This window comes from Mirounga angustirostris, unplaced genomic scaffold (genome assembly GCF_029215605.1).
Source record: "Mirounga angustirostris isolate CCGP_5_RB_7025 unplaced genomic scaffold, mMirAng1.0.hap1 SCAF_3, whole genome shotgun sequence".
Classification (NCBI taxonomy): Eukaryota; Metazoa; Chordata; class Mammalia; order Carnivora; family Phocidae; genus Mirounga; species Mirounga angustirostris.
In genome coordinates this window covers 167,657,010-167,680,517 of record NW_026991711.1, presented here as the reverse complement: position 1 = coordinate 167,680,517, position 23,508 = coordinate 167,657,010, and the positions used below count along the sequence as shown (strand labels likewise).

The following is a 23,508-nucleotide window of genomic DNA, read 5'->3' as shown; positions in this document are numbered from 1 at the left end:
AGAAGTTAATGAGAAAATTTAGTCATAGACTATTAAGAAGAAAACAAGTATAAAAAAAAAATACCGAGTTTAGACTGATTTAAATATACTAGATGGTGAAATAGCATTTCATTGTTAACCTTCTCTGACCTTACATTACCATAATACTGGTACTAAAGCACCTTATCATCAACATCTTCCAAACCATGTCTTTGGAAGTGAGAATCTGTGTCATGGATACTTTTAACTCACTGTAGCTATTTAGTAGACAGAAAAGCAGTCAGAATCTCTAGAACAGTGCACATATTTACTTACTTGCCTTGGCAAAAATCAAGATTTATTGCCTTTCAAGATAAATTTTGACTAAATATTGACTTTAGTCTCTCAATCATTGTTTACCTGAAAGACCAATGAATCTTGACGCTTCTCAACTTGAGTTGGAATCTATTTGGTATTTATTAATGTATTTCATATGATTTATAATCTTAATAACAACATTCTATGAAGATTAAACAAACATTATAGCATTTATCCAGCATAGACAGGCTTTATATTTTCTTTTTCTTTTTTTTTTTTCCTGTAAAAACATTATTGTTTCTGTTTGGTCCACAGCTGGGGAGAGGGCTTCAGGGTATTAAAAAACTGCTTAGTGGCTGCAGGGAGCAGATGCCCTGACACCTGGGGAATACAGAGGAACCCCTCAAAGTCCACTGGGCTCCAGAGGCTCCTAGTCCTGCTTTAGGGTGAGCCTTCACAGGAGATACTAGTCCAACCCAGCCTGCGGAAGTTAGGTGGTCGCCATCTTCTTGATGAGTTTCACCTCCTCATCTAGGAAATGGCTCTCCAGGAAATCACAGAGATGGAGGTCTGTGCGGGCAGAACCCGGGGCATGCCAATCCTAAAGGGCCTGGTTCAGTTCTTCTTCAGGGCCATGGCAGCGTCCATGCATACAAGGCTTTCCTTCACCATCTTGGGAGGGCATTTGCATATTCTGGAAGAGGATGCAGCCTCTGCCCTGGTTTTGCATCTTCAAGAGACACTGGGCACCCTCATGCTTCCCCTGGGTCACCTGGCAGAAGAGCTGGCCCATGCCTTCCAGAGCCACATCGTTGTGGCAAAAAATAGAAGCCCAGAGAGAGGTAGGTGTAGAAAGCCTGCAGATGTAGGTTAACCCAGCGGTTGACAGCAGCCTCCACTTTGGTGGAATAATTCTGTGGAATCTAGGAGCTCAAGGTTGGTGGGCAGTAAGGAACTAACCACAAAAACCAGTGTTGGCTGGTCCCAGAGGCAGAGGATGGCCAAGAAAAGATGGTCTTAGAGGTTGCAACCGGGAAGGAGGTTGGGGGTTGGTTGGAGGTTGGAAGAAGGTCCCCAGGTCCGTTTCATGCAAACACTGTTGAAGCAAGAGACAGATGCATGGGCTTGCCGGGTGCTATCTGTATTTTCAATCAGCAGTCAATGGTTATAGACCGTAAGCTAGGAAAGCGGAGTTCTGTATGACCTTTTTCCCGCTGATTCTTATAAAATAGCAAGTCATTGAAACCCCCCTACCCCATTTCTGTTTTCCTTCATTTTGGAAAATCTGGTCCGTAGAGCTTCGGATAAAAGTCCAGGCCTTCAAGCCCCATTTTACAAAGTGCTTAGCACAGGTCATTGTCCCACACCAGGGCACTGGACCGAAGGGGTGAGGGGGGGCAAGGGCAGTCCTTTTGCCCTTCCTATAGGCACCTCTCCCTCCACCGTGCCAGTTTTGTTTTTCTCTTTTAACAGAGAAAATGAAAATGTATCCTCTCACTCTTACCTCTGTTCCTCCCTTTTTTATTAAGACCCCTTCTCTTCTTTCTTTTTATTTACTTTTTTTTCCCTTAGAGCATTTCTACCTTCCAAATACAAAATACTGAATTTACTTCACCAAATTAGGTAAAGGAGGTAGTGTGGCTGACCACACTTAGGAAGCACTGGGTGAGTTCTTTCCTTAGGGAGATTCATCTGGATCTAGCCACAGTTCGCGTCCTTTTTCTCTTCCGCCCGTGAATTTCCCAGCTGCTGGTCAGGGGAAGGAAGGCTGATTTGGTAGCCATGCGGTAGTGAGAAGGTGATTGGCTTCTCCTCAAGATCTCGGCTTCAGTAACACCACATTGCAGCCAATTGAGCTAACTAGGTGCACTTATAAGAAGAAAGATTGTGCCTTTGTGGAGAATTATGCCAAAATTTCTGCTTCAACCCCCGGCAACAGATTCTTTTGGTCCTCTTTAGTGAAAGGCCATTTGGGAAATGGACTGTACATGCAGCAAATAGGATTTCAGTTAAATGGTAACATTTGTTTCCAAAAGAGTACCAGAGGGGAAGCTAAGCTCTTCAGAGCATGTGTTCATTAAAGATTTGAAGTGGGGTGGGAAGCAATAAAAAAAAAAAGGCCAGTGAGTTCTCTTGTGAGATAGTTTTTTGTTCCTATGAATTGAACACCCTCTGAAAAGTTTCAAAAAGAGACTGGGAAGAATGTATTTGCTTTGATCCAATATGTGGAGGGTTCCCTACTACAAATACCCCTTAATTTGGAAGCATTATTCAAAAGTCTGTTTGAAAGTACATAAAAATATAATATGTAAATAAGCTCTAATTAGTTATTTCAATTAATTATTTTTTGTCTCTGCTTTGCAGATCTATTTTTCTCCCCATAATGTCTCTTGTCAGAGTCCAGCTTTGGCACCCTTCAAAAAATGTGTCTTTCTAATAGTCGTTAATAAGAAAACACATTTTTTGCTCTGTTGAAAACATCACAACGATAAAGTGAAATCCAGATCATATATCTTTAGGGGGAATTGTTTCAGACATTTTTAGTCTATAATTTGCTAGTATGATACTAAAGAAGGAAATCTTACAGTTAATTGAAAAATATACGTGTTTCCTTCTTCAAGTAAATGGTAAGTGGTGTTTTTTCGAAAATGAATCTGTATTAGGCCACTAGCCTCTAATCTTTCTTGACCATCCTTTGTTCTTTCAGTAACATACTACATTGGATTTGGAGATTAAAAATTTTAATTCTAGGGCGCCTGGGTGGCTCAGTTGGTTAAGCGACTGCCTTCGGCTCAGGTTATGATCCTGGAGTCCCTGGATCGAGTCCCGCATCGGGCTCCCTGCTCGGCAGGGAGTCTGCTTCTCCCTCTCCCACTCCCCCTGCTTGTGTTCCCTGTCTCTCGCTGTCTGTCCCTGTCAAATAAATAAAAATCTTTTAAAAAAATAAATAAATAGGGGCGCCTGGGTGGCTCAGTCGGTTAAGCGACTGCCTTCGGCTCAGGTCATGATCCCAGGGTCCTGGGATCGAGCCCCACATCGGGCTTCCTGCTCGGTGGGAAGCCTGCTTCCCCCTCCCCCACTCCCCCTGCTTGTGTTCCCTCTCTCGCTGTGTCTCTCTCTGTCAAATAAATAAATAAAATCTTTAAAAAAAAAATTTAATTCTAAACCAAGTAAAATGCTTCTCAGTGGAGAGAGTGAATGCTGTGGGAAAATACTGGTAAAATGAACTCAGGTTGTTTCTACGTAGCGGATTTGTAGAAATTGACTAAGAACCTGAAATGATGATTTTGGAAGCCTAGAGGGTATACAGTGTGACGAATGACAAGCTTCTCATTTGAGGGGCTACACACCCGCTGCACTTGAGTAGAATTGGAGTTTTAAAGCTTGGAGGGACCTTTGCAGCCACCTAGAAACCAGGGCGCCATCCTCAGCTTTTCCCCACCAGGGTCTCTGGTGGTAGTTGGCTGGTGGGGGGGAAAGAGAGGTTCCTGGGCCCTAATCCAGATCTACAGACTCTAAGTCTTATGGGTGGGAGTTGGGGTGGGGACGGGGTCTACATTTTTCATAAATATCTCAAAGAGCGACAAACATGTCAAATTCTGACACTCACTGAATTTGGCAAACCGCTGATTGAGGCTGACCCCTTTATTTGTAGTGAAGAAAGCAGGCCTAAAGAGGTTGATGGGTCAAGTTCACGGTCTGTCCTAGGCAAAAAGTGGCTTTCTAAGTCTGGACCTGTGCTTGTCCGTACACCATGTATCCCAAACAGTCCTAAGCACGCAGATAGGTTCAGACCTACTTCTGGGTCATTAGGGGTGATTTCAGCACAGAAAGTAGGAGAGCATCGTTCTAAATAAGGTATGAAGGTAAAGACACCCAGGAACTAGGGGTTTATGTGCTGTTGCTTCTGTCTAACCTACAACCTGAGTGAGCCCTAGCCACTCTCTCTCAGCCCTTCTGTCTTTGATGAGCCTCGAGACTAGTGCGCAGTGGTGAGAATGCTTAGCTCATTTAGTTGGCTCATGTAGTCGAAGCCCCAGCATGTTAGGCTTTGGACCTGTGTTGATGTACACATTTTTAGACCATGTACTTTCTTAAAATGCATATTTGTGTATTTTAATATTGCTTATGTACGTTGCATCTAAAAAATTATAATAAAGTCTTTAAAAAGTATAGACTGATAAACCCAGTAGTACCCACTAAAGCATATATAAATACCCAGCAAATGCTTACTAATGTTAGTTGCGTCTAAAATTCAAAAAAACAAAAAGCTAAAGTGACCCAAATTTATTTTTGCTGTGTTCTGTGATGAGAGTTTAAACTATAGTGATGACCTGGAATTCCTGCAGGACCATGATCACTTTCTAAATCATTAGGAAAGATTGAGTTTTATTCATTGTCATTTCAGTGTTAAGTCAATTTGACCATCAGCGAGTTTTTGGAAACAGCAATATCCCAGTGTCTAGGATGTGTCAAGTTCCACTGAATTCTGCTCCACAGTCCATGTATGAACACATGAGCGATGTATAATTCTTAGAATGGGCAACATATTTTTCACGGGGTTATTAACAAAAGAATGCTGTTTTAAGAGGCAGGTGCCCAGGTTAGGGGGATCAGTTCTAAAAGAGCTATGAGAAATTAAAATCTCTTTAAATGCAGGTGTATGTGTGTCGGGTAATATTCAGTTTATCATCCTTTCTGCATAAACAGTTATTGAAGGTCTGCTGCATGTAAAGCTCTGTGTTAAGTACTGAGGATAAGAAACTGCTCTGAGGAGTTTATAGTGTGGTTCTTGCTGGACAAGCACATAAAGAGGCACAGTAGTTTCAGGAAGCATGTGCTAAATGCCAGATGAGCAATAGTGCGGTCAGTGAGTGCAGCAAAGAGCATTCCAGTGCCCAGAGCCCAGGCATTGCAACGGCACCTCCTCTCTGCAGCCGCGGCCGCTTGTGTGTTCACTTCGTCTGTATCTGTCGCACACATCTCCTTGCTCAGCCCATCTGAAGAACAGGAGCTTGTTCTGAGTTTGCTGCTACTCAGTAGTAAAGAAATAACCATTCCAGGAAGGAACGGTATGCAGCTTTTGAAGCATGATACTGATGCACACACTTACTGTCTTCTAGTACCTCTTGTCTTGAAAGCAATAGGAACTAATTCTCTTCCTGGAGAATGCACTGTGAAACGGCTCCATTACTGATACCATTTTATTTGTGATGAAAACGAAAGTCTTTTGAGTTTTGTGATATTTTCATTCATGGAGTTCATGTGAATCAGTTTTTTCTTGGGTTAGCAGTTTGTTAAACTGTTTGGAGCTCCTTTAATGGCAAGGAGGTGCAACAGTGATATTAGTGGTGATGAGGCTGATGATGATAGTGCTGATTAATTCATTTTATGCCCTTATCATGAAATAGGCTTACCGTGAGATTTCTTTGACCAGTGCGGTTCTTGATCCAGCCATGAATCCAGAAATGGATTTCTGAAATGAAAGCAGTAGATTAGAAATGCCAGGATAATGTTGCTGTTTGTATAATCATGATTACCTGTTCTGGGCTGCCGGGATTTTGTCCTTTGGGTTGCGATAGAATTTCTGTACTCACCAAGAGAAGGTAGTTCCTCCTACCTAAAGAAAAGGCATGGCTTCTTTGTGACAGAGCGGAGATTATTACCAGTTCCGCTGAGAGTCCCAAAACAGTGCTCACAGAATCATGGATTTCCTCGGACATGAAAAGGGCTTTAGCAATGACTTGCAGGCAGCCACTGGTCTTGAGTAATGGGCAGGATTTGGCAACGTGGAAATCAGAAGAGGGTGTTGTGTACGGAGAAGTAATAATGCGCCAATGTGTGGAGGATGGAGTGAGCACACTGTTTATTTGGGGAATAGTGAGGAGAGTTCTCTGATTGCAATAAAGAGGTTATATTCCCATTGGAGAGTCGTAGGAGTAGGTAGTTGGAAAGGTGATATGGGGCCAATCGGGGGACAGATTTCTTTCATTGACTATGTAAGTAAAGGAAGGCCACATATCAGTTTTTAGAATCATTTTAAACTCAGACGGGCTTAGAGCCAAATCCAAACTCCACCTCTTTCTGGCGCAGTGACTTCAGACAAAATTCTTACCTTGGCTAAAACCATCTCACGGAGATGTTGTACATGTTAAATAAGCTCCTTTATGAGAAGTCCCCAGCAGAATGTCTGGTGGTGGGAATAAGGGTTTATGAGGAAGAAGTGAAGTGCCAGTGATGGGGTTGTGGAGAGGCTGATCTCTGCCAGCTGTGTGCAGAAGACACAGAAGAGACCAGAGACAGGACCAGTTAGGTGCTGGCTATGGCAGCCCCTGAGGAGGTGAGGGGGTGGAGGCTATCGGGCTAGGAAGAGAAGGACACATCCATACATGTGTTTTCTGAAGGTTTTTTTTTTCCTGTTGCGGACTTTTGTTTGAGGGTTGTGTAACCTTGTTCTGTGGTGTTAAAAGTACAACACTAATCATAGACTCGTCCTTTTGCCTTGGACAGGATGCCAGCGATCCATAGGCCTTTCCAGTGGGAAAGCCAAGGTGTGCAATTACAGTGGGTGGTATTACTGCAGCAGCTGCCATGTAGACGACAGTTTCCTCATCCCCGCACGCATAGTCCACAACTGGGATACTTCGAAATACAAGGTAAGTACAGAATCTGAGTGCACTTCATAATAGCAATGTGGGTGTTCAGCTGTTGTGTGGATTAAGAAATAATGATAAAAGAATTTGAAGCATGCTTGACTAGATTGTCTCATAAAAGCTACGAGATCTTACCTAGTGCTTCTTAAACAGCTCCCATTTAAAGGTGCCTTAACTATGACTTTCTATTAATTTCCTCACTTAGAAAGATAATATAGCAGTTTTTACTTCTGGGCCTTGATAAGTAACTGTGGGTGCTAAAAAAGAATTCTGATAGAGAAAGAGGCCTCATTATTTTTTTATTAGATCTTATTTCCAAAATCACAATACTCTCAGAGGATAAAAATAGGAAAATAATGCATGCCTGGGCATACTAGTGACTTTTGAAGGAGAGGCCTTATATAATCAAGATATTTCTTATCTTGAGTAGCAGTAGCACTCCTACTCATGTGAAGGTCAGTCTTCCTGCGGGTCCATCTCCCCTGGAACTAGAAGCTGGAGAGAAGCTATGAGGATTTCTGGGTGGGGGCCCACACCAAAGAACAGTGCACTGAGCCACCCTTAGACCTTCACCTGGACTGTTGTTTATTTTTGTAAAAAGGGAGGAAGTGAGAAGCACGCTTTGCAGAGTAACTGCTAACAGCCTAGCAGGGTATTCCAGAAGTACAAATAGCAGACTTGGTAGCTATAAAAATGCAAGTCAACAGAGGAGGAGAGGAAGTCTGAGTACCGGGACACTCACCTTAAGAGGGTAGAGAGGAGAGGAGCAACCAGCAAAGGAGACCAAGGAGGAGTGCATAGTGAGGGAGAAGGACCCTACTGTGCCCAACAAGCCACACAAAGAACGTGTCTTCAGATCAGTTGTGACAGAGGCTGATACATAGGTCAGATAAGATGAGCACTGAGAATTGACCATGGGATATAGGAATGGGGAGGTAATGAGTGACCTTAATGAGAGCAGTTTGAATGGAGCAGTGGGAGTGAAGGTCTGATTGGAGTGAGTTTGATATGGAACAGGAGAAAAATGAGACAAGAACAGACAACTCTTGAGAAGTTTTGCTATAAGGGGATGGAGAGAGATGAGGAGTAACTAGAGGGGAAGTAGGATCAAATTGGGTTTGATTTTTGTTTTAATAGAAGAAATAAAAGCATGTGTTCTATGCTAATGTGAACTACCTAGGAGAGAGAGAATTGCTAGAATCATGTGGTTGAGTGAGAAAGAATTTTGTAGACAGTAGGAGGGTTGGCCTTTGCTTGGAGCAGGAAGTAAGAGAAAAGGCAGAGTCTGGATGTAGGTGCCAGTGGGTAGGTTAGGGAAGGCCCCTTCCATTTACATCAGTAGCTGTCATCATATTGATTTATTTCAGGACGTGTGAGTCTAAAGAGATTAAAGACCCAGCCCCAGTCACTCTGGGAAAAGCCTTTACCTTCTATTTCATATAGTTTCAGGAGTGATTAGGTAATAATTCTGCCAACCTTTTATAAACTTGTCTACATCTACACCCGTCCTCCTTGTCCTCCTTCCAACCACAGAAGAAACATCACTCCTTTTATAGAAGGTTTATTCCTTCTGCCTCTGCTCATGATCTTAGCTCCTCCATCAGTTTTGCCAAATCTGATTGACCCTTGTCAGTTTCTTGTTCTACTAGACTTCTCTGGGATATAGTATTGGACCAGGAATTCTTCTGCCTTGACTCCTCCTACTTCCAACTCTTTTTCCTCTGTCACCTTCTCTGATTCTTTGTCCTCTGCCTACACCTTTAATGTTGCAGTTCCTTAGCTTCATTTTTTTGTTTTCTGTTCCCACTTTATATTCTATTGTATTCTCTCTTTCTCTTCCATAGTTTCAACTCCCTGATGATTCCCACCCTTATCTCCAGCTCCATTTTTGCTACTGCAAGGGAGATCTGTGGATTTAATTGCCAAATGACATCTTAGCTCTAGCTTTCAACCTAGTAGTCTTCAAGATATGTGGATTGTACTGCACTTGTTAGCAGCATTGTACTGCAGTTCTGCCCATGCAGAAACAAGGCAGTAGAAGTTGGCAAGTTGGGGAATCGAATCCACTGAAGTACTACTATAGGCATAGGATTCTTTTATGTTCCTGTATTCTGCCAGAACTGAGAATTCTGGTACCTGACTGACTAGAAGCTTTTCTGATCCTTCTGCCAGAATGCTGTCACCTCTTCCTTGAATGAACCTTCCACGCAAAGTGCTTTGTCCCAACCATAGTCTGTATGACTGCTTTTATATCTCCTTGCTAATAGATGTCTGAGACTTGCTGTCAGTGTAACTGTATCACCTGGGAGCAAGGTGGGTGGGGAAGGGACCCATAGCTGTCACCTGTAATATTTTTTTTAAAGATTTTATTTGACAGAGAGAGACAGAGTGAGAGAGGGAACACAAACAGGGGGAGTGGGAGAGGGAGAAGCAGTTTTCCTGCTGAGCAGGGAGCTGGATGCAGGGCTCGATCCCAGGACCCTGGGATCACGACCTGAGCTGAAGGCAGCCGCTTAACCGACTGAGCCACCCAGGCGCCCCTGTCACCTGTAACATTTGAAATCTAAAACAAACATGAAAGTTGTGAGGGGCCATTTGGCAGATACCCTTTCTGTATCCCTGGGCAGCTCAGTCTCCTGGTCAATCCAATAACCATCCACATCTTCACTGTCCTTAGGATGCCTCATCCCCATCCTTCTCAGCATATGACTTTGCCTCCACTTCAAGGACAACATTGAAACTACAAGATATGGATATGAATTCCTACAAATGTTTCTATATTTGTACCTGGGCTTACTGCTTCCCCTCCTATCATAGGAAGAAGAAGAGCCCTTTCTCTTGTTTAGAGATCATCCTTCCACATGTACTATAGATACTTTTCTCCATCTGGGGAACCACTCTTCATTCTTCCAGAGCTGATAAAAGCATGTCCTCTTTGGCAACATATTTTCTGGTATTCCCCACCCTACCCTATTTGCTGCATTGCTGGCTCTCTCCCTTGGGCCACCACCATGCCGTGTGTGTGTGTGTGTGTGTGTGTGTCTATAATTAGACTTACTTAGGGGGTTAGTAGCAGGAGCTTGGAGTTAAACAGGCATTTGTCCAAGTCCTACCTCCACCTCTTATTTGGGGCTTAATTTGCTGGGGCAAAGTACTTGAACTTTCCTGAGCCTCAGTTTCCAATTTATAAAATGAACCCAGACTGCCTGAGTTCATGTCTTGTCTTGGTCATTTATTAGGTGTCTAACCTGGGCAAGTTATGTAGTCTCTCTGTGTTTGAGTGTCCTCATCTGTAAAATGAGGACACTGGCACTTCACAGGCCCACTGCCGGTTACCTGAGTTCATGCATGTGAAATGTTTAGAATAGTGCCTAGGACATAGTGATGCTGCTCCTCTCTGTGAGCTCCCTGGGCACAGGGAACCTGTCTTAGCACAATTTCTGGCACGTAGTAGGTAAGCAAGAATGTATACTGAATCAGTGAAGGAATGAAGCCTATCTTATGGGCCCCTCCAACTCGGTACCCCCAAATCGGCTTCATCACCCTCATCACATGTACCTCCGGAATGTCCGTGGCCCCACCGGTCCGCGCTGCCAGTGCCAGGAGACAGCCTGGGCTCTTCTCTCTGCCACCACCCTCCTCCCCGGTCTAATCAGTGAGCAAAACTCAACCGCTGGATTTGCATTCCGCTGCACCCACCATCCCACCTCACAGACTCAAACCTTGGGCATCACTCCCACGAAGGAGTTTGGTAGCCTCCTAACTGTGCTTCCTGCCTGCAAGTCTTGCCCCAGCAATTGTTCAGAAAACCCTAATCTCACGTGGGTAAATTCTGTACCCTCTCTCAGTCTCAGTTTCTTCACCTTTAGAATGGAGGTGGTGATGATAGTAATGGGAACTGCTTCATAAGATTGCTGTTGGCTTGAAAGAATGATTCACAGAAAGCCCCGAGCACCGTGACTGGCACACGGGTGCTCGGTTAACGCCAGCTTTTACTATGATTGTGTAGAAGTGAAACACAAATCTCTTAACCTGACCCCAAGACCTTTTGTGATCTCCAGTCCCTGCTCTTCTGGCCCCTTCATGCACTACCTCCCTGCCGCCATGAGCGTCCTCGGAAGGTCACACTCCCTCCTGTTCCTCAGTCCTGCCGTGCTGTTTCACACCTCTCGTCTTCCTCTTGCCCTCATTTCAGCATGACAGACCCTAACCGAGCCTGTCTTAAACCTCTCTTCCTCTCCCGGTTCTTTCCTTCCCCTCTCCCAGACGGAGTTATCATTCTCTCCTCTGCATCTTGTACTTGACACTCTGAATAGAGGCTATAAATATATTTGCCATGTGTGTATTAGATAAAAGTGTATTTAGAGTTGAGTTTGATTTACATTATTTAGATTAATCTGCTTAGAGCAGAGCTTTGACAGCCAAGAGAGGTGTATAGAGTGCAAGTGAGGGAGGCAAGCCCAGCCCCGCGCTCACCCGGGACTTAGGCTAGTGGCACTTGCCAACAGAATATGCACCACTCCAGGGAGTTAAAACAGAAGAGGTGGTGCTAAATGAGGAAAGTCTGAAAATCAGGCATGGCTTACAAAGATGTGAATTGGTGGAGGAGATCCAGATCTGTGTGCAGTGAGCCATTGAAACCATCAATTTAGCCATCACGGACGCTTGCAGTCTTTTTCTCTAGAGCAGACATTTTGCCATGCTGGTCATTCAGATGACAAGGTTTGATGTGGAGAGGATAAGTAACTAATTGAAGGTGTTAGGTACCCTTGCTTTATCCCCCTTGTACATGAGGAATATCTCCTTTGTCGGACCTTCCCTTCCAGATTCTCAGTGGACCAGGGAAGATTTTAAAGCAAGAACAGAGCTGGTCAATTTTATCAGGATCATCTCTCACTGGCATTAAGTAACTATTTTCCATTTAGTCCAGGATCTGTCTGTCTTTGCTCAGACACCAGGATTTAACTTAATGTTTCTAATTGTGAGGATCAATTCAGACCTATCAGTTTCCAAGACCAGACATCATTCTGCTAGATCTGCCTCCTATCCTTAATAAGAAGTACGTGACTGGCTTGAATATCCATTTAAGAGAGTGGAAAAAATGGTTTTGCAGAGCTGATTGAAATCTGTCATCTGAAACGTTTCCTTGTCTACCCTCTGGAGTAATAATACTCCTAATTATTTTTAAAGCAGGATTTCATCTATTTTCTGGTATACATCCTGCAAATTGAATTGAGCTCCAGGATTACCCAGCAGCTAAACCTTATCCTCAAGTTCTGTAGCCATTTTCTAATGAAATTCTCTTTGAAGACAACCTTCCCCCTACTGTCCACCCTCCCATTCAAAAATATCAAGCATGACACAGAGGTGGTGAGGACCTCAAACTTGGCCTCAGCTCTTCCTAAATAGTTCCCTACTATTGTACTTTTAAAAAATATTTTTGTGTCCTAGCCTGAATATTCACATTCCATTTAGCTAGGGGTTTTCCATGTTACATAAACTATTTCCTATCTCTACATCTTGAGAGGCATTCAAGGCAAGCTGTACTGTTCTCACAGAGCTGGAGAGCAGCTCGCTGATGGGAAAAACCACTTGTTCAGGGTCATTCGGAGATTTTGCGAACAAATTGCAATTAACCTTAAGATCTCCTGATTCCTTCTCCATTAGCCCCCAGTGCCTGTTTTAAGAGGACCAAGAAGCATTATGTTGGGATTGATTTTAGTAAGACTTTCACCATGAATTTTCACAATGAACACAAGCGAAAATACAGGGAAGAATACATTATACCAAAGCAATAAGTGGTTATTTTACTGTGATAAGATTGTGATTTTTTTTTTTCTTTCCTGATCTTTATTCTCCAAATTTTCAGTAATGTGATTGTTACTTTTAGTATTTTTAAAATGATTAACTGTCACTTAGCTCCATATATTCTATTTCAGAAAATACATATTAGAAACTTGCCTTTTTTAATGCCTCAGAATTATGATTGTTCTGTCCTGTGATTACTTCAGTGTGGTTTAATGTGGTATAGAAGGCTACCATAAGGAAACTTCCTTCCGTAAGGAAACTGCCTTGCACTGCTATATTTTTATTTCTTCTTCTTTCAAATATACTTCCACAAATTTCAAGATTCAAAAAGTACAAAGGGCATGTATACATAGATAATCTCCCTCCCACCTATCATTTTCTTCTTCCCACAGGCAACCAGTTACTCTTTTCTTGTGTATCTTTCCACAGGTATTTTTTTTTTTTTAAGATTTTATTTATTTATTTGAGAGAGAGAGAGAGAGAAACAGCATGAGAGGGGATAGGGTCAGAGGGAGAAGCAGGCTCCCCGCCGAGCTGGGAGCCCGATGTGGGACTCGATCCCAGGACTCCGGGATCATGACCTGAGGCGAAGGCAGTCACTTAACCAACTGAGCCACCCAGGTGCCCTCTTTCCACAGGTATTTTATGTACGTGTGCTTATTCACACAACAGTGGCAATAGATGATCTACATGCAGCTCTTGGAGAGCCCTCCCTTCCACTTAGATCATATCCCTCATCTGGGGCTTACCTGCTTTCTTTTCCTGTTTTCTTTTTTTGTATAGCCACTCCATATTCAGTCATGAATTTTACACATTTTTATACACACACGACAATCTAACCAGGCCTTTCTTGGATGATTTTGTTTTTTCAGTCTTTTGGTATTATAGATAATGATTCAATGAATAACTTGATACATCATTTTGACTGTAAGTACTTTCATTCACAAGTGAGACTGAGGACACCTTCCTAGATGTAGGTTTGTACATTTTTTAGCTTGCCGCATGTTCCAGATTGTCCTCAGCCAGGACTGTGTGCTGCACTTTCACCGTATCTCCTTGCAGGCACCTTTCTTCCTTAGTACCAAGATTTCCGCTGTCACTTCTGGTGTGACTGTGCTGCCTTGGGCTGTCCTTCCCCTTTTCTACTTTCTTAACTCTAAAGCTGTGGTGAGCTTAGGAACAACTAGCCGAGCTGTTAGGAGTGTGTGGTTCAGGGTCCCAGCCAGAGCATCGTAAAGCACTCATCCATTTCTTCAGCAAGTATTTGTCGAACACCCACCACGCTCACTGTTGGAGGCAGTGGGGACAGTCTCTGCCTTGTGAATGCTCGTATTCCAAAGGAGGGAGAAAGACTAGTAAACAAATACACAAATAAGTGACTTCTAGATAAATGACGGGTTACTGGACTTTAATTTTTGTTTCATAGCTAAAATCAAATGGCCAGCATACTTTCAAATTACATCATTGGTTAGTCTCCCTTTGTAGTCCCTTGACTTTGTATTTAGGAAAAGGGAAGGACAGAACCTGGACAGGGATCCCCTCCTTTGAGGAGTGACGAATAGATAGTTTATGGTAGAGTTATTAAAGAATAAAAAGAACTGTGAATATAAATAATGCTAAAAAGCACAGAACAGGGTATCCAGAGATCTGAACAGATAAGTCACTTAAGCTCTCTGGATTCAGTATTTTTTTTCTATTAAGTATATTAATTCAGCATTTCTCAAAATATGTTCCATGGAGCATTAACAAGTGCTGTGCTTGTTAATAGGTGTTCTGCAAAAAGAGGGTTCTATAGGAGGGTCTCAGCCAGGCCAGCTTTGTAATTGGAACAGGGCGCCTCAAGAGAATGCAGCCCTGGGAGCTCACAGGATGGCAAGAGATTGGAAGGAGTTAGAGATAGAGGCCCCTTCCTCCAGTTGGTAAGCAGGGCCCAGACTGAGTTTCATCCCCTACCGCCCCCAGTACAAGGCCAGCACAACACTAAATAGCTGCCTTGTCTGCAGATAGGTTTGGGAAATTGCTGGGCTAAGCACGTGACGCAGACACCATGTCCGCAGGCTTTCATAGGCTAACATGCTACACTGAATCACTAAGAGAAGAATGTGGCATGTGGCATTTTTCTTGTTGGACCTCAGAGCACCATTTTTGTGGGACCGGTGTTCCTTGGAACACCTGCTGAGAAAAATGGAACCAGACTGTTTGTCCCAGTTGTTATTCTAAAATTATGTTCTCATCTGTTTTATTCTAATGCATTCTCCTCCCTTAACAAAAACTGAACTCCTCCCTACTCCCACCCCCACCACATCATCTGCAAACTGCTGTCTCTGGGTAAACATTCCCTCTGCTCCATTGTTTTCTTACCCGGGGCTGTTTTTGTGGGGGAACATACCAGGACACCATTCCAGAACCTCTTTCTCAGAATTACGTAAACCTGAACATCTGAGAATTCGGTTTTTAAGAGGTAGCAGTCACCAGCTTAACAAAAGGAGTATTATGTTTAAATCTATACCAATGATGGTTACTTCTCAAATAATGTTTATTTGTAAATACGTATGTTTATAGAGCAGATTGGGTCCTTATAATTTGTAGCTGATGATAACCCACTTGCTGTTTGCTCCAACTCCTGTGTGTGAGGTGTGGAGAAGCAGTCGGCCTCGACTTCCTCCTCAGCGCTTGGATCACGCAGACTGCACCACTGTCAAGGGGGCATCAGTTCACAAACTGCAACAAAATCAAGTCACAGACTTGAGTTCTTATAGCTCAAATTAGTCTGGTTTTAAGCTTAAAAAGCCGTGGAAAGAAATTATATTAAACATTAAAATACCAAAGGTCAGTAGGTTTGAAAAATGAACTCTTGGCCCTATAAAAGTTGTTTCTAATGTGAATGGAATGGGATCATGGAAAAGAATGCCAACCAAAACCATTTTTAGAAAATGTATTGGGCCCATCCATCTGCACCTATGAGCTGAATTTTTACATACATCAGAAAAGCACTCAGGCTTTTCATGGTTTTCATAATTTGGCAAGAAATAGGACAGTAGCTCTTAGCTCTTAGGTGGAATATAATTGGTGTTCACATATAATTTATGTAATATTTCTGTTAACAGGAAAGAAACTTTCTCACTTAAAAGAGTATCACTGGCTTCCTTCCCTAAGTAACTATATATTTAACATTATCTTTTAAAAAAAGCTTTCTAATTACAGTGAGTTTGAAAGTGGAATCCTTATACCAGTGTGCAGGCTTATTTAGAACTTAGGAAATCAGTGGGGATACAGCACTCTCTTTTGCAAAAGTAGCATTTTATGCCAAATTCTTAGTTCTTTCAAAAATTCCCTTACATAGTTACAAGTGGTGGATTCTCAAAAGTGAGCGTGTGCTCAGCCATGCTGCCAAAAACATGGCTCAGTGTTGCAGGGTTCGTTCACCTACTCGGGCAGCCGCAGTCACAGTATGCTCTGTATTCTTAACCCTGGGTAATAACTTCATGAAGCAGTGCCTTAGACATTATTGAAACTAGCTCTGTTTTTGTTTTTAGTAATTTCAGCTTATGAACACTGATGTCAGCAGCTGCTGTCCCATTTGTCTCACTGCTTTTACTTGTCTCTGAAAAAGACTTTTTTTTTCCCCCCTTTTGGGCTTAAGTACCACCTGAAGAGAGAAGCCTTTTCAGGCCTGGGAGACTGGCCAGTGCCCTTTGTCCTTCTGTTCACCTACTAAAAGGTAGTATTGTTAACCTAATTCAGCAGGGCCCTGACTCAGTATAAACACTGCTCAATAGAGCCAGAAAGACTAATTGAATTGTACAATACATCATTTTTCAGCAACAGTTTCAAGTGGACTGTACTTCATTTCCCAGAACACTATCCGTTTTTTCCCCATTTAAGATATTTAAATATAGCAAATATTTAACCATGATAAATAAAATATTTGAACCCAATTCTGTCTTTCTTACCGAACCTTGAGCTACATGAGGACAGGGCCTTGCCTACTTTATTCTCCACTAATGCCTGCTATGGTATTTATCTGGCATGTACCTGTGTCTCAATGCCTCAGAGTGAAGCATTATTTATCCTTGCCAACTGTTATTTCCCATCTGGTTAAGTAGTGAAAGGTTTTGGCTAATTCCAGATGCCTCTTTGTGAGCTGATGTGCAGACTGTAAACTTCACCAGCTATGTAACTGCAGGACCCCCAAAGGATCACACAACAGGTACCTCAAAAATTGCTAATAAGGAAAAAAAAATGAGACTTTATTTAAAAAAAAAATCAATGCTTTTGTATCTCTCTATGACAAACTTTTATATGAGTTCTATTTTATATTAAATTACATAAATGTGTTTTAATCAACATACAATAGCTGTACATTTAGTTATCACCTATTTATACTGCAGGGGTTGTATTTCATGGTTGTATCTAGTTGTGGTACTCTCCTCTGTCCCATCCTTGCCCACCAAGTGAATTTCTGTTTATCCTTCTAGACCTTAGGCAGTGTGGCCTGGTTTGTCAGGGGTTCCCTTCCCCCCAGGACAGTTGATTTCTCCTTCCTTTAAGCTCCCAGTGAACCTCATCTGTATTTCTTCTGTACTAGAAGACAGGCTACGTGCTACATGTAGTTTTTATTTTAAATATTTATCTGTGATACTAAATAGTGAGCCCCTTGAGGGTACAGACTGTATCCTATTTATCTTCATTAATAAATTTCTAGGCTGGACTGTAAAGCATAGTGGATTTTCAATTTTCTTTTTAATAAGCAGAATTTTTTTAATGTTGAATTCTATCATTACTCCCAGTACTAGAGTAGTTTTGGTGGAAACTTTTTAGAGAGGTTTTACCTTCCATAAATAGAAACTAAACCAAATCTACATATCATTAGCCAGTCCACATCTCAGTATCTGGTGAATCGGTATGTAACGATTCCCCCAAATTCCCCACTTGTTACACATTATTTAACCTACTCCCTCTGTATCTTGGATGCATTGTGTTTCTACTCTAATGACAATGACATTTTAAAATCACCTTTTCATAGGCTTGATGTTTACTACCAGAAGTGGATATAGAATTGGATGGATGGATTAGACAGTCAGCCCAAGCTCAAAGTTATTCTAAGAGCGTGCCTTTCTGTTCACTAAAGTGTGTTTTTTGAGCCTGTTTTCTATACAAATTATCGTTTTAGGCTATCCTTTTATTCCTTTTGAATTTTGTAATATGTACATGATTAATCTGTTTTTTTAAATGGCTACTTATAGGGCGCCTGGGTGGCTCAGTCGTAAAGCGGCTGCCTTCGGCTCAGGTCATGATCCCAGGGTCCTGGGATTGAGCCCCACATCGGGCTCCCTGCTCTGCGGGAAGCCTGCTTCTCCCTCTCCCACTGCTTGTTTTCTCTCTCGCTGTGTCCCTCTCTGTCAAATAAATAAAATCTTAAAAAAAAAAAAAAAAGTGGCTACTTATAAAAGTAGTACAGAATATACATGTATAGTTTTTAAAAATGAAAAATTAAGACTCTTAACAGCAATGTTAAGTTTTGAAATGATTATAGATTCACAGGAAGTTGCATAGATAAAGGGGGTCCTGTGTACCTTTCACCCAGTTTCTCCCATTCGTTACATCTTAGATCACTATGGTGCAATATCAGAAAAACCAAACAAACAAAAAAACAAAAAACAAAAAACCAGAAAAACCCCAGAAGTGAACATGGGTATCCTGGGTCTGTATAGTGCTGTGTCATTTTATCACATGTAGATTCGTATAATCAAGATTCAGAATTAATGAATTCCTTTCCATGCAAGATTACTTTTACAAGTTTCTGGAGGAGAGAAAGAAAAGCCAAAATTTATATTTAGTTAAATTATGGGCTATTTCTCTTGGCTTGTTCAGAAAATAATGTGACTTTGGGTGGGAGGATGGGTTAGCCTGGTGATGGGTATTAAAGAGGGCACGTTCTGCATGGAGCACTGGGTGTTATATGCAAACAAGGAATCATGGAACACTACATCTAAAACTAATGATGTTGGGCGCCTGGGTGGCTCAGTCGGTTAAGCGATTGCCTTTGGCTCAGGTCATGATCCTGGAGTCCCGGGATCGAGTCCCGCATCGGGCTCCCTGCTCGGCGGGGGGTCTGCTTCTCCCTCCGACCCTCCCCGCTTTCATGCTCTCTCTCTCTCTCAGTCTCTCTCTCTCAAATAAATAAGTAAAATCTTAAAAAAAAAAAAAAAAAAAACTAACGATGTAACGTATGGTGATTAACGTAACATAATAAAAAAAAATGTAGAAGTAAAAAAAAAATAATGTGACTCTGATATTTAAACTCAGGTTCCTACTTGGAGGAGGTGTGGCAAGCTGGATGATTCACCAGGCTGACCGAGAAAGTTTATTTCGTAGGTATCTAAGCAGGCCAAAGAGTTTCTGGAGTACGTGTACGAAGAGCCCCTGATCGACATCCAGCAGGAGAACCCCATGCTGTACCGCCACGCCGAGCCCCTGGCCACCGTGGTGCGGCTGCGGCAGCGGCTGAAGTCTCTGCGCGCCTACCTGTTCAGCTGCCGGGCGGCTGTGGCCGAGGACCTGCGCCGCAGGTAGGTCACGGGTCAGGCAGCTCCACTTGCTTTTCCTCTCCCGCCCGCCAGGGGAGGGTGGTCAGATGGCCTCCCCGGCCTTCGCGGTGCGCACCCTCTCGAGTTCTGTGGCTCTCCCTCTAGGCTCATCTTTGACTTTTTTCCTCCAAAGCCCTCTCCGGTTGAGCCCAGAACAATGAAAGCAGTATCTGAGCACAACTGAAGGCTTTTCACCCAGGGAACTAGTTTCCCACAACAGTGAAGACTGCTCTTCCCCCTAGGTTAACTTGATAATCCCGGGAGTGTCCTCACTGATCACTTCTGGAGTGTTTCACACTTTTCCTAGTTCCATTTGTAAAACGAGCATGTTTGAACTATTCCATAACTTAAAGACATTTTTCAGTGGAAATAAGTAGGTGGTTGTTCAGATCTTACTTTCCAGACAGAAACGGGAGTGGTAAGTGAGGCAGACCGTGGAGGCTGGATTAAGATGCACAGGCCCAGGATTCTGCCTTTTCATGTCCCTGTCTATGCAGGCTGTTCTTCCATAGCTTAGTTATCACAGAGTTCATAGAACACACAAGTCCATACCAGGTTCAGATCCTCAAAGTAAAACTGTGAAGTTAAAATTTGCCTGCTCTCATCAAATTCCTTCTTTTACAGTTAGATTTTATTGGCATTTCAAGTCTCACCCTTGGCATATATGAACTAGCTTACACTCGAGATAATTGTTGATGGTGTTCATAGGTCCCTAAAAATACCTTTTAATGTTTTAATAGAAATGACCGAAAGCATACCTTAGTCATGGTTTCTGGAGGTGAGCCTACATGCAAAAGAACCTTTGGAAAATATTAAAGTGCTCTAGTTTGTTATTTGAGATCTGGTTAGATCCAAAGAAACTGACATAACCCCAGAAGACATTTTAAAAAGAATTAAATGTAGATAGTGAGGAATACATAACATCTAGACACGCTCTCATAAAATAGTAATGAAAAGGCAGCTGCCATAAAGCAGAATACCTCTCAGTGGTAGTCATTCTATTACCTCGTTGTTTTTCAGAAAGCACTAGAAAATGGTCAGGATTTATTCTTATAAAGTCTAGGCCAATCTTAATTTTAACAGATCAGGGCTTTCCCTGAAAGACGATAGGATTATAGGTCTCCAATTTACCAACTGAACTAGATACAAGATTTTTAATGTTCAAAGTATGTTTGTTCTATTCACCTTTGGCTTTGCTCAGAGTTAGTTTTTCTTGTGCCTATACTTCTAGACAGTATTAAAATCTTAAAAAAAAAAAAAAAGTATCTGACGTGATTCCCATGTGTAGATTTTATTTATTCATTTGAGAGAGAGAGAGAAAGCACAAGCCAGGTAGAGAGGCAGAGGGAGAAGGAGAAGCAGATTCCCCGCTGAGCAGGGAGCCTGATGCGGGGGCTCCATCCCAGGACCCTGATATCGTGACCTGAGCCAAAGGCCGATGCTTAACCATCTGAGCCACCCAGACGTGTGCCTCTAGATACCTTTCTGATACGATGTTTTGCTTTGGATAAATATGCCACATCAGGGCATACATTTAGAAAGTAAATAGATCCTCTCTTCATTTGGATGACTAAGAATACCTATGCTGTTCTGGTGGTTTACCACCATGTCCTGCACCTTATGGCCAGACCACCAGAAAAGGAATGGAAGTTCTAGAAAGATACTCCTAGGGCTATGAAAATGAAGACAGCAGTCTTTTTTTCTTTCCTCACTTGTTCATGACCAAAACTCAGTAAGTTTTGAATGGAAGGAAGGAGGAAGGGATGGACAGATGTCTGCTGGGGTATCACTTGAGACCACTGAATAATGGCTAGTAGCCCAATTTTGAGGAAGGAGTCAATCTTTGGATTTTATTTCTTCCTTAGATGTCCTTTAGCACAGTGACTCACCTATCTGCAACCCTCAAAAATAATTCCTGAATGAATGAATAGATGAACTAAAAAATCAAAGCAGTCAAAAAAAGTTTAGTTGGTTGTGTTTTGGGCATAAGTCTCAAATCTTTCTTCTCCTTTTCACTTTCAATGTACCACCCTGGCTTGGAGTCTCAGGACTATTGCAGTATCCTTCAGACTAGCCTCACATCAGTTTTTTCCCTCTCCCATTGAACCTTCATGTCAGGCAGATTATTAAGTATGGAATTCAAGATCTGTGCAAATCTAGTCCAGTATATTGGTCTACTGTCAAATATCTTGTACTTCAAACACGATTTAACTTCCTTTAATGCATTCTGTCGTGGGAATTAAATTTTTTTTTTTTTTTTTTTTTACAACTGAAGTGCGTACAATAGTGCTTATACATAGTAAGCACTCAATAAATACTATTATTAATACTGCTTTAGGGCGCCTGGGTGGCTCAGTTGGTTAAGCGACTGCCTTCGGCTCAGGTCATGATCCTGGAGTCCCGGGATCGAGTCCCGCATCGGGCTCCCTGCTCAGCAGGGAGTCTGCTTCGCCCTCTGACCCTCCCCCCTCTCATGTGCTCTCTCTCATTCTCTCTCTCTCAAATAAATAAATAAAATCTTAAAAAAAAAATACTGCTTTATTATCCTAGAATGTTCTTATCTCTGGCTTTAAAAATCTTTGTTAGAAGTTTCCACTTAAAAGCCGCCCCTGATGCCCTGTCTACTGGAATCAGTCCCCTTTTCCTGTTCCTATGTCAGGAGAGGAGTGAGCCAGAGGAAGTGGGTTGGAGAGCTCACCCTGGCCAAGGATCTGAGGTTCCTGGGTATTTGATGCATACTTATTCATGCAGTTGTTGCATAAAAATGGGTAGGGCAGGAGGTTCCCTAAGACCAAAGAATGAGATTCCTACAGAACCCTAGAGGAGGCACATTGATTTTAAAAAAAGAAAAATTATCTTCGTTTCTCTATATTTATATGCTGTTAAAATAACGTTTGGGCTTACCATGTCTTCCCACCTTGGCACAGAGGAAAGGATACCAGGACACAAGCAGTACTTACAGGGGGCTGGTCTTGAGTTATTTCAAATCTTTTTGTTTTGAAATAGAGGACTATTTAGTGCAGTAGGTCTAAGATTTTCTGGGATGCCCATACTTCTTGCAGCTGGGCCATACTTAATATCATTTCTGCCTTCTTCTTAAAGTGTGCACTAAATAACCATAGATGCTGAAATTCCTGTCACCAGAGGCCATCTCTTACCTATCTTTTACCTTTATAAGGAGTCTGGCATTTTAAAAACAAAATGAGCCAACTGCACTCTTGATAAGAGAGATGATAAACTTATCCAGAAGTAATATTTAAGGTTCCCTTTGTTTTTGTTTCACTTGGGGACACAACATTTAAAGTGGAATTTAAACATAAGAAGAAGCTCCTAGATACAACTAATCTTGTGTAACCTTGATAGAAATTAAGAGGAGTTTGATATGCAGCAGGGAACAAAAGAGAGCAGGAGAAGCCAGATCTCATCTAGTTGTGAAAGGCGTTTTCTCCTTGCCTGGTTTTTACCTCCGTATAGGAGTAGCCATTAATCTCCAGCAAGGAGGCCCAACATGCTGAAGACCTGTCAGCACCATATAAACAGAATAAAGCAAACTGTTAATATTGCTGTCGTGAGAAAACTGAAAACAGACTGATTAATCGTATTGGTGCACCCCCACCAGAGAGCTAACTTTGGTTGTCGCCTTATTAGGGAAGTCACAGTTTGCTTTTAGGCCTTTCATTATGATGACCGCCCGCTCTTCATCCTCAGTATTCCTGTTATTGTTGTTAAATGAATGCCTTGTTCTTGAACCCATACTGCAAATCTTGACTGGCAGGGATGATTAGTTTAGAAAAAGTCAGTGTCTTCCGTGAAGTCTAAAATGTTTACAGTGCTGACAATCCACTGTTCCTGAGGACTTCCAGATGGTGACCCTGTTGGATTGGTTTAAGGCCCAGTTAACTTTTCATGAGAAGAGTTATTTACAGTGTCCACACATGAAGGTACATGAAGAACTCTCTGGAAAATCTTAGCACTGTGAGGACACAACCACACACACACACATCAGCAGCCTTAGGGAAGGAAGTCTTTGGGAGGGACACTGAGAAGAACTGGTAGGGGGTCCCAGCCCTATATATCCCGCTGAACAACAGGAACGGTAGGATGTGTGTGTAGATCACATGTCACCAACAGGCACCTCAGGGCCAAATTTGGCCCTCAGACATGTTTTGTTTGGCCTTTCA

The 23,508-nt window shown here is 42.3% G+C and overlaps 1 protein-coding gene across 2 annotated transcripts in view; it reads left to right on the top strand.

Moving 5' to 3' along the window:
* The window catches only part of PLEKHM3 (pleckstrin homology domain containing M3), a 181,040-nt gene that overhangs the window by 59,725 nt on the left and 97,807 nt on the right, over positions 1–23,508 (top strand). For both annotated transcript variants that reach the window (XM_045868108.3, XM_045868106.3), the window contains exons 4-5: positions 6,787–6,932; positions 19,116–19,309. In XM_045868108.3, the coding sequence (XP_045724064.1) occupies positions 6,787–6,932; positions 19,116–19,309 (340 nt within the window). The remainder of the gene's footprint in view (positions 1–6,786; positions 6,933–19,115; positions 19,310–23,508) is intronic.